Source organism: Tachysurus vachellii, chromosome 8 (assembly GCF_030014155.1).
Source record: "Tachysurus vachellii isolate PV-2020 chromosome 8, HZAU_Pvac_v1, whole genome shotgun sequence".
Taxonomy (NCBI): Eukaryota; Metazoa; Chordata; class Actinopteri; order Siluriformes; family Bagridae; genus Tachysurus; species Tachysurus vachellii.
The window spans coordinates 12,411,129-12,423,400 of record NC_083467.1 but is presented as its reverse complement, the minus strand read 5'-3'; the positions used below and the strand labels follow the sequence as shown (position 1 = coordinate 12,423,400).

The window sequence follows — 12,272 nt, the reverse complement described above, 5'->3', positions numbered from 1 at the left end:
GTGCATACACACATTTCTCTGGATAGAATGGAATTGATCAAGTGCTTGAGTAAGAGATTTTCCATTTACCTTCCAGGGAAAATCGAAAAATGAAAAATACAGTTGAGATAACAGAATACACACATGTATTCATAACAAATATTTATGTTATTCTGTTTTCCTATTTACAGTAAGCTTTGACAAAAAATTATCAAGAGTAACTCCTCCTAGGGCTTTTGAGCCACATGGACCAAATTCGGATATATTTTAGACCCTGGTCTGAATTTTGTTGCTATTACTTTTCTAAGTGATCCGAGTACTTCCGGTACCGTGTCTCAAAGTGGCCATTTTCCCATAGACTCCCATTATAAATTTTGGAGGTTTATAATTCGGCAAGCTTTCGAACTATCTACGCCAAACTCGGCCAGCTCCTTTAGGGTCATAGTCTGAACAAACTTTTAAATTGGTGCGCCGACTGTCCTTTCGGTTGTGCCGCAGCCCCGCCCCAAAATATGCAAAATCAAAAAACTTTTTATAACATGGACATGTGACATATGAAAACACTCAGAACAAGGGGGAACTGCCTCACGGGAATTCTGATGAAGGCACGTGACCTCACGTGATGTCACGTGAAAATAAAAAATTTGCACAACATGGGCACAATAAGGGGAACTGCCTCGCAGGTATTCTGATGATGTCACGTGACGTCAGGTGATGTCGCATGAAAACAAAAAACATTAGCACAACATGGACATGTGGCATATCAAAACACTCAGCCCAAGGAGGGGAATTGCATCACAGGTTTTCGGATGACGTCACATGCTCGTCTCCACTTTCCTCCAAATGTTTTGGCACCCTAGCACTCCACTAGATTTCATAAGTTTTATGTCCACTTGCCTCCAAAAAGCACCGGCCTTTGCGAATACTTGCCTCGTCAAAGCCAACATCAAAGTTTATTGCGACGAACTTTACAAATCTAGTTAATTGTAGTTTCTAGACAAATCACTCTTGTAACAGTAGCTCTACATATTTGTCATCTAAAATCATCTTCTTAGACATTTGATGTGAAAAATGAGATGGTATGTTTCCATATATAGTGATATAACGTATTACAGTATATCAGATAAGTCAGATAAGTCCTTATGCTTGCTAGAAGTACTACACATGAAGTTAGATGTAGTTCTTTGATCTTGAGACCCCTGAAATATTCTGGTAATTAGCAGAATTGATGTTGCCATCAGTCTTCACAAGGGCTCCTGGACCACCAGCCACAAACAGCCACAATGATCCAGTGCCACTGTAGCCTCAGATCTATGCTTTTTTGCTGAAGGACTGGAACTCAATGTGTTTCTTTTTTTTGTAAACCATCCACCTCAGGTTAGTGTTGATGCATTGAGCACTGTCGATGCAGTTCTGCTCAACAGGGTTCTATTTTAGCTACCATTGGGTTAGTTATCATAGTTATCAAAGTTATTATTGTTTGCCACTTTTTCATTTTTGTAATGAATTTAAACACTGCAGTGATCTATTCAGACGCTATACAAAAAAAGCATTAGAAAGCAATGCCTGGCTAGACCATTATGCAGTTTGTAAGAACTAATCGATAAACTGAGATATCAAATCAAGAGTACTGTAGTCACAATTATTTAATGCCTGTCATTGTGTAATGTTTTGTTTGAAGGGATTACATGTCACACTGAAATCTAGTCATTTCAGAAAAAAAAGAAAGAAATGCAGAACATACGACATTACTTTTTATACTGTAAGTGCCAAAGTGCCAAGATGAAAAGCAAAACCTTCATTGTGATGTATTCGTACCACCTGATTGCTGTACTAAAATATAATATGCAGATTTGCATTGAAAGACTGAATTTGTCAAAGTTAATTGAAGCTGCTTTCAGCATAATGGAAACGTCTTGTGCGGTGCTATAGTGCAGGACTCGGGTTAGCGTTGGGGTTATGGTTAGGGTTAGGTTTAGTTCACAGTCCACGGTTATAGAAATGCGATAGCTATCCTTTCCCAAATCTTTTTCTTTGGTGTTGCCTTTGTTTTCACAAAGATTCACTGTAACAGAAATACCATTAATAATTAATTTCATTTCCTATTTTCAACATTATATATGAAATGTGCACACACACAATGTGCATAATGTGGTTTATATTTATGAAGGCATAGTCATATGTTACATGCATTTCCTTTGTGTGACAAAGTGATTTCAACCATTTGTCATTTCATTTAACTAACTTCAGGAGACATACATTCACAAATGTTCCCCAGTTTTAGAAAAGCTAAAGTTATAGTGTCCACTACATGATTGAGGACAACGATATTTAGAATTGTACTCGCTGAATTTTTTTTTTTGTGTCTGGTCCCTGTTAATGTTTCTCCTTTTCCATCTAAGGTAGTTTTTCCTTGCCACAGTCACCTCAGTCACCTTAGACTTGCTCATAGGGTATAAATACAAACACATTTTCATGTAAGTCTAATATTAATCTTAAATTTTTGTATTGTATGAGTCTTTGTGTACATTGAGACAATGAGGCAATGTCCATCGTTAAACGTGCTATAGAAATAAATTAGAATTGAATTGAATTGAAAATGGCTGTAGACTAAATGTGTTGTTCCTGAGTAGTTTTTCCAGAGTTAGAGTTTGCCTTGCAGCGAAGTAAAATGAGCTATTCTACAATACGTGGTGAATTAAATGTCATGCAAAATGAAGATGAAGTATGGCAATAAAGAGAAAAGACAGTTCAGTAGATGATGAAGCAGAAAAAAAAATAAATGCCCTTACGCCTCAAAAACGGAAAGGATAAAGGGAGGCAAACTGCTATATTTCAATACTTTATTTAAATAAAATTAGTGCCATTAGTAATACCAACACTAAATCATTTTGTGTGCATATAAATTAATAATAGTTTATATATAAGAATTATTGTTTGTAATTTATTGTAGTTGAATATTTGTATAGAATAACACTGCTGCTGTGGAGTAAATTTGAATGTTTGTTTAGATGTATATCTAAAATCTTAAGTCATGGGAGCACGTGGTACGTATATGATGCATAACAAGCTAACTGCTTTCATCATCTCTTCTTTAGGTACCACAGAAGTAATAGTCAGATGTCATCTCAATCACATACAATGTCCTGGAACAAGAAAGTGCATACACTTCAACAAGCTCTGTAACGGGGCCAAAGACTGTGCGGATGGCTTTGATGAAGGAGTTCACTGCAGAGGTAAGACACAGCATCCATATTCATTTGAATCATGCAGATGTCTGACCATCTCAGCTGTTACTGTGATAGTACAGTAACAACACTTTCACATACATCAGAGAAGCAAGTTCATTCATTCATTCATTTTCTACCGCTTATCCGAACTACCTCGGGTCACGGGGAGCCTGTGCCTATCTCAGGCGTCATTGGGCATCAAGGCAGGATACACCCTGGACGGAGTGCCAACCCATCGCAGGGCACACACACACTCTCATTCACTCACACAATCACACACTAGGGACAATTTTCCAGAGATGCCAATCAACCTACCATGCATGTCTTTGAACCGGGGGAGGAAACCGGAGTACCCGGAGGAAACCCGCGAGGCACGGGGAGAACATGCAAACTCCACACACACAAGGTGGAGGCGGGAATCGAACCCCGACCCTGGAGGTGTGAGGCAAACGTGCTAACCACTAAGCCACCGTGACCCCCCAGAGAAGCAAGTTATGTTTTTTAATTATTTCGGCCAGATTTTTTTCTCTTTTTTTGCCACATTAATGAACAGTCACCTTCTAATTGGAATAATACTTATCATCTTGGGCAGATGCAAATGCTGCCTGAAACTGATGCCTACCTAGATCAGAGCACACAAGTGGCTTCATGCTTATTCCTTAAATGCTCAGACACCAACTTGAATGGGACGTTTAGTAAGTAATTGGACTGTATGCGATTAAGAGCAGCATTATTTGTATTTATAACAGAATTCTACTTTATTTTGTGCCAGTTGCAAGGGTGGACATATCATCAGTAGTGTTTATTCTCAGTGTTTATTGTTGCCTGACTGAAATGTAGGTTAACTATATATATATGGATTTCAGATTTCACATGGGATGTTCAGTACTCAGGTGTCTTCCTACTCCTAGCTGTATATCATAGCTTGCTGTACATCACTGCATTACTCTAGCTCCTACTTGGGCAATTTCTGGGCAACCAAATCATGACTTGAGACTTGTCAAGTTTTCTGAAGCTTTTACTTGCACACTAGGTTAGCTAATGGATCATTTGCGATTTAAACTGTCTAGCTATGACAGTAGGCTGCAAAAGTGAGCATGGCTCACAACCTGTCAAACTTCCACTATCCATTAAAAACAGGTAAATAGTAAAGCATGTCCCGAGCACCAGGTGCAACGTTGGACACTGTTGCCTACTGTTGCTCACAATAGTCTAAAGCACAATAAAAAGCAAGTTCAGCCACCTGGCCTCTGTGATATAATAATGCACACACGGCAGGCTGCAATGGGTGGATGCCCATTAGCTGCCCAAAGCCATGACCTTTAGTGAACCGAAAGTACACAGCACCCACACGAGCTCAGCTCCAACCTGCTGATCCTGCCCTTTGATCTAATGCCTGCCTGAAGAAAAGCCACTCACCCATATGAAACAGAGAAGATTACTGTGTCAGGTTGAATTTGACAGAGTTCCTTTTGTGCTTGGAGCAACAAATTCTTGTTTATTCTGAGCTCAAAAGCTGTTGCTTTCTCACTTAAAACCGCATTCTCCTTGAAAATCCTTAATTCAGTGAGGTTCCCAACAGAAAAGATTGAAAAGAAAATCACCTAACCATTGTGTCATATTTTGGAGAGTTTTGTCTCTTGTCTCATGAGCTCATTGCCTTTTTACCTGCCCTGAAGGCAGACTTGCCTTGAAATGTCTCTTCCTGCAAAACTCTGCAATAACCTCCCAGCACACAGAGCAACTGATGCAGTGGACAGAGAGGAGTAGAAAAAGATGAAGCTTGGGACTTTTTATGTTGTGAGTGGTGTCTAGGGGCTGCAGTGATGTATCACAGAAAGTTATCCTAAGGTCTTAGGAGACATTAAGCTACATTACATTCATTGTTCTCCTCCTCCATTTGTTTGTTTTTAGATACAGCTAATTAAGCAATGGAGGCAGGCGTGATAAATCCTCCCTCTGCTCTTTTCTTCCTCTAGTGTTTAGCCTGCTATAGACTGAATACCTCGAGTATTCAAACACACCTCTGTTTGCAGGAACGTTATCAGAAGTTACCATTTGAACCTCATGCATTGGTCTGTGCATGCAAGGATTAAAACACTTGCTGTAATTGGAAAACAATCAACACTAGAGGGGTATGATACAATTATCACATCGCAGGCTATTATCTTCCACTAGCGACACTTTCTGAAGTGGCCTACTCATTTTATTACACAGAAATCTGTCTTAAAACAATTTCAGTTTATTAATTGAAAGGTGTAATCGATTGTAGTTACATATAGTGATGCGAAACCTATGCAAGACAAGTCATTTCCTGTGGTGTCACTTATGACTATGACAGATAGAATCATTTCTCAATCAGTTTCTTTTTTCTTCCCTTTGGGTGATATTAAGACAAAATAACTGCTGCTTGTTTAAAGTTGTTTCAATGATTCAAACTTTTAATCTCTTAATGAGCAACACATTAAGCTTCTAACCGTTTAGAGTTCGATTTAATGTTGTGGAACATCCACAAGAGAACTTAGATACTTACTGTATTTATAGCATCTCTAAAGAGTCATTCCTGCATCATTTCTTTTCATTCTCTCTCTGTCGAAGTTGTAGTCTCTCCTTGCCATAAATGTTGACTAAAAGTACAAAACATTTGTAGTTTATCATTGTTAAAGAATATAAAAATGATAGTGTGTCAGCATGAGCAGGAATTAGGGAAGACTTTATAGAAAATGAATCAATACATTCAGACCAGTTTCGAGAAATCAACAAGTCTGTGGTAGAAGATGACATAATATCAATGTTGTGATTAATTTCATCAGATAACAACACAGTTTTGCTGCCTGTGTGTCATCAAGGCTATACACATATACATTTACATTGTATTATGGATTTTTTCAGGGGTTTGGTCACAACAAGATAGATTCAACACAAATAAAGCAACACAAATATCATGTACTGTATCATGTATCATTGAAATATATCTTAATATTAATGTATGTTTTTTTGGACTAAGCACAATGTAAACTTGCAGCCTGTTATTCAGCTTGCGGCTCTTGGGAAACAGAAGTGAAAATATGTGATTGCTATGTAGTATGTTAAATCTGTTGGAAATGTTATTACAAAGTGTGGAGGCAGACGGTCTCAGTAGGCTTGCTAGTGGCTAGAAGCTGTTTGGTGCCTTTAACATGTGCAGACGTAAGTGTCAGGGTGGATTTAATGAAGTGTGAAAATCGAATGAGTAACTCTGAGTGGTTTGGGCAGGAACATACGGCATGTGTTCCTAAACACACACACGGATGCACACCTGCGGAACACACAATCGGGGAGAGGGGAAGAATTGGGGTCACCAAGTTGGAGCACAGCTGTTGTGTCTTTGTTGCAACTTTCTCTCCGCCTCTCATAATGAATATGCAAAAGCATTCCCAGAGGATTTCCCACAAAACTGTGCCCATATGGAAAATATTCTGTTTCACCTTTTCTGAAATTCACTCTGTTATATTTTGGTCATGAGCAAAACAGAACAGAACAGAAGGCTTCATAAGGAGGAATGATAAAGTCTTAGGTATTATGCCACCTTTCACATTCAATGTGCTTTGCTTTAACTCCTAACGCTGAACAGGTGGAGAGGACTGGAGAGAAACTATGTATCAGTGATTGCAAAGAAACGCTTTAACCATGTAAACCATGCTCGGTGTGAGAAACAACAGTCAGAGTTGTCCTTCAACTCTGCCAAGCTCTGCCAACTTTGCCAAGCTCTTATAAACGAGCTTGGCAAGCATTTCCCCTCAGTCTCCTCCCAGGTTAGGAATCTTGGTGTCATTCTGGACTCTGAACTTTGCTTAACTAAGCAAATTAATACAGTTGTCAAGAACAGTTTTTATCAGTTACGGATCATCTCGAGACTGAAATCTTTTTTAACTTTTAATGACCTGGATAAAGTCATTCATGCTTTTATCACCTCCCGCCTTGACTACTGTAATTCATTATATTTGGGTCTTCCTCAGTCATCCATTGCACGCTTACAGATGGTACACAATGCAGCTGTGAGACTCTTGACCGGGGCAAACAAAACAGATCACATTACACCAATTTTAGCCTCTCTTCATTGGATTCCTGTCTATTTTAGAATTCAATTTAAAATTTTGTTTGTTTTTAAAGCTCTTAATGGTCAAGCCCCATCTTATCTCACAGATCATCTTATTCCTTCATCCACCAGATCTCTAAAATCTTCTGATAGAGCTCTCTTGGTTGTCCCTCGTTCATGCTTAAAAACGAAGGGTGATAGGTCTTTTTCTATTGCGGCCCCCGTCTCTGGAACCAACTTCCCTGGACATTCCCCTTGCACCTTCCAGTACAACTTTTAAAGTGAAGTTGAAAACATATTTTTATTCCCAGGCATTTTAATTGGATTTTGTCTATGTTCTATTGTTTTATTGTATCATCTGTTTTGTTTATTTTATGTTTAGTTTTTGACTTTGTTCAGCACTTTGGTCAGCTCTGCTGTGATAAATGTGCTATATAAATAAACTTTACTTACTTACTTACTTCAACGATATCCATTCACTGGAAATGTTCTTATGAACAGCATTTTACTTTTAGCATTAGCAAAAACTTACATGAACTCATCATAGTGCATTATTTACCTCTTTACACTCCCAGAATACATACTCCCATTAAGTCTAGACTTAAGCCGCCATCACATGGTAAGACTGCGCTCAAATCAGCAGTGATGTGAATCATCAAAGCAGCTGGATGTCTGTTATTTACTGAGCGGCAGTGAGTAATACTAGCCAAGGCTGCTGCGGCATTGATGTGTTTGATTTAACCAAAATAAAATGATGCAGTGTTTTTTTTTCTGCCAGTAGATATCAATATTTGTATTTGGTTTAAAGGAACCACATTGCTCGTCTCAAAAGCAAGCACAATTTTACAAAAGCTACTTTCTGTTAGGAATAACTGTAATTCTAGTAAAGTCACAAAAGTGATTTGCAGCCACGAGAAAATAATCAGACTTTTGATTTTGTTTCAATTCGATGTTCTGAATAAAGTTGTTTCCTTGCTGCAGTTGACTTACATGCAGGTTCACAATGAGAAACTGTTTAAAGTAGTAACATAAAATATTTGTTTAATCCACCTTGTACCTTGCAAAGCTGTAAAGCCAACCAGAGCAAGAAGTCTGGTAGAAGTAAATAAACAGTTCTTAAGATTTTTGCAGTGTGAAATGGGTTTCTATAATTTGAATTGGCGCTAAATAAAGTTGCATGTGATCTAGCTGTTCAGACTGAGGTCACGTGTCAGATCTGTATTGGATTTCAGTATCATGTATTACCTCTACCAGGTCAACTGGTTATAACTGGTAGACTTCTGATCATTGTTTAAATGATCAGGTTGTATTTTTGTAGAACTTTGATCATCATCACAAGTAAATGATTAAATATTAAAAGCTTCCTTACTTTTTCTGCCTTTTCTTTGTCAAATACTTTAATGTCTTTTACGAAACTCTAAACCTTTAGTGGCCCTTGAGGGCAGTTTGTCAGCAATACTTCGGCAAAAACATATATACAGTACATTATGCTAACAATTATATACACTATGAAGTACGTTATGATATCTCACTCTCACTCATTCATTTTCTACCCGAACTACCTCGGGTCACAGGGAGCCTGTGTCTATCTCAGGCGTCATCGGGCATCAAGGCAGGATACACCCTGGACGGAGTGCCAAAACATCGCAGGGCTCACAAACACTCTCATTCACTCACGCAATCACACACTACGGACAATTTTTCCAGAGATGCCAATCAACCTACCATGCATGTCTTTGGACCGGGTGAGGAAACCGGAGTACCCGGAGGAAACCCCGAGGCACGGGGAGAACATGCAAACTCCACACACACAAGGCAGAGGCGGGAATCGAACCCCCAACCCTGGAGGTGTGAGGCGAACTTGCTAACCACTAAGCCACCGTGCCCCCATCATTATGATATCATCTCACACATATTATGGGCCTTGATTATTGTGATATGATGTTTTTTTTGCATATTGCACAACCCTTTCACATAAACATAAACTGGCCCACATTGGGATTGATAAGATCAGATTCAGTGTGATGTTTTTCTGTACACATCATTGTGTCAAAAGATCTATGTCATATATAAGGGGGAAATGAGATTTTTGGTACTTCTGCCAATAGTGTCAGTGTAGCTTTCCAGCATTTTTACAGCATTTCCTGCATTTCTTTCCTGCTTGTATTCCTTCCAACCTGCATTAACCTTGTGGCTAACAGTTTGTTCACATTCAGTCTAAATTAGTTTTGATTTCATGATAATTGTTTGTACTGGACCGGATTGGATTAGGTTCTCTTATTGGGTAACTGAGATAATATCCACAATAGCATTATAGTACAGACCCTTAAGCTGGAAGGCAATCTAGAGCTATGCTCAAGCTCATAAATACACCACTCCTGTCTTTAATATGGTCCCACTATGGCCTGATGACACATTGTTCCGAACCCTCACATTACATGCTCCCCATTACACTCTGCATTATTTTACACCTTTGAAACTTGTCTACAGTATGTATCTAAATGGCCAGAAGTGATCAATATATCGGCATATACAGATGCTTTTGTTGATATTGATTACTGGATGATAAACTGCACCATGAGACATTTATTGGCAAGTAAAACAAACTAACCTTCTAGCCATGACTTTATCTTGACTTTATCTTTTTATAGGCAAATGTCAACAACATGACAGTTGTTTTCACACTATGTAGACTTATTGGCATGTATTAGACCTAGTAGATATACTTTTTGCTAACATTTATTTTCTTATTAAAAAAAATGCATGTGACTTAAATGTACAAATGTCTATGCACATTTTATTCACCTGTTTAATATATTGATTTAAAAGCAATCAAATAAGAACATTGTGTTAAATACACTGTTATCAATCAGGTAGACATTTTCCTAGTGAAATAATTTGCCCTTAGTATTTGGGGGAGATGGAATTGTTCATAGATAATGCCACCCTTGCATAATAATGAAAAACAATGTTGCGCATGTACTTTCCCTCCCTCTCTCTGCCTCTCAACAGCATTCAATTATCTCACTTGATTAACTTTTCATTATCAACCATTCAAACAAACAAACAAATAATTCGCTCTGGGGCCGGGGCAACATTGATAAGAACGGTTTCTGATTCAAATATGAATATCCATGAATGGAGCACAAATCATTTACTGTGCTTTTTTTCTATTTAAGGAAAAAGAAAACATTCACTTAAATGCATTTCATTACCATATTTATTACATTCATATTTGTATAATGAGATGCCATTTAGGATGCATTTAGGTTCAGTTGAGTTACATAGGCATAGTGAGGAGTTATTACTTGAAATGCATTGTGTGCTGTAAATACACTCAAATAACAAAACAATGCCATTCCAGACCAATATTAAACACAGAAATATGACACTGCTAATTAATTAATGATTACTTTAAAGCATGCAGAAAGAGGCAGTGATCATCTCAAATTCGAAATATTTTCTCTGAATATAGTGAGAAATACAGCAGGTTACGTAGGTAACCCGGTTCCCTGAGAAGGGAATGAGGCGCTGCATCGAGTTCCCTCGAAAAGGATCTACAGTTAAATAAAGTGAGCTGTAGCTGTGAGCTGATGAGCACTTGGTCATGTTATCCACTTGAGCATATTTTCACTACAGGAGAGCACACTGAATTAACCAATAAAAAAATAAATAAATTCACTGATATTATTTTATTCATTTAGCAACTCAGAATAGTGAATGAAATGTTTGATAAAAGCCTATACATGGATTAAAGGTTTGATAAAAGCCTTTGATTACTTGTCCTTGACAGTCAGCACATAGTATTATGGCCTGTCCAGTTGGTCTTGACAGCAAATACAGAGTTTTTCACCCATGCCGAAGCTTTACACTTTCAGAAACTAAATTTATGGTATAAAAATACACTCTCAGACTAAAAGGATGTTAGTGTGTAACTTTTCACCATCTTGCAGAGACTGTACCTTCAAGGGTACATCTTTTCTTCTTTTTCTCTTTTACTTCTGTATCTTTTACTTAGAAATGTGCATTTATTCAGCCTTTAAAGCTTTAAAGTATGTTCCATTGATGTACCTTCAATCATTTTAAGGTACACTATAGGTTCACTATATATACATTTCTAGGAAGATATACTGCACATTAAAGGTAAAAATGATTAAAACAAAGTTTAGTCCCATTTTGTCTGAAAGTATAGAAGGTGCTGGATCGAGTGCTGTTTTATAATCTGCTGAATAATGAATAGAATTAATCGTGTCTGTTAAGCCATGATGTTAAATAATATAGTAATTATAACTAGTACTATTCCAGAAACACCTGGCAGTCTCAGAAGTGTGAACTACATCCAGATCATTTAAAGTCAAACTAAACATATCTACATGTGGTAACTCTGAATATGGATAATATTCTGTGTAAATATTAATGTTAAGGCATCAACTCTGAACATGGGCCTTCGTTATGCCTAGTTTCACTGTTTATTTTATCGTATTAAAGCTTGAAGTGTGCAATTGTGAAGTAAAAGTGCAAAACATATTATTACTGTCAAATAAGGGGAACGAAAAGAAAAACTCATTTAAATAAAATAACAATACTTAAAAAAATTTCAGAGAGAAAACACAGACAATGATCTAGAGATGAAATACAACAGTGAGCAATGGAGCCGTTCCATGTCTGGTTCCTTTTACATTTATATTAACAATTAACTTGTATTTATGTGTCAGGTGCTTTTATCAATCTTTTAAATGAGGTGCTAGACAATCCATGCATCTAGAATTTAAACTTTCTGAATGCTCAGGTGTCTTTAAGAAAGAAAAGCTTTTTTCAGTGCAAAGTATTTGAGGTAGCGTCTCATTCCTGAGCCATGTGGACAGCTATATGTGACCAGCTGGAAGGCAGGAATTGAGAGATTGAAAGCAAAAACACAACAAAATCTACTTAGAATTTATTTACACAAGCTAAGGAAGAAAATGAAACATGATTTGGGTATTGGA

The 12,272-nt window shown here is 37.6% G+C and overlaps 1 protein-coding gene across 1 annotated transcript in view; it reads left to right on the top strand.

Moving 5' to 3' along the window:
• Nucleotides 1–12,272, top strand: part of lrp1bb (low density lipoprotein receptor-related protein 1Bb) — a 196,447-nt gene that overhangs the window by 14,691 nt on the left and 169,484 nt on the right. Inside the window, exon 3 of the mRNA XM_060877188.1 lies at nucleotides 3,078–3,215. Coding sequence (XP_060733171.1) covers nucleotides 3,078–3,215 — 138 coding nt within the window. The remainder of the gene's footprint in view (nucleotides 1–3,077; nucleotides 3,216–12,272) is intronic.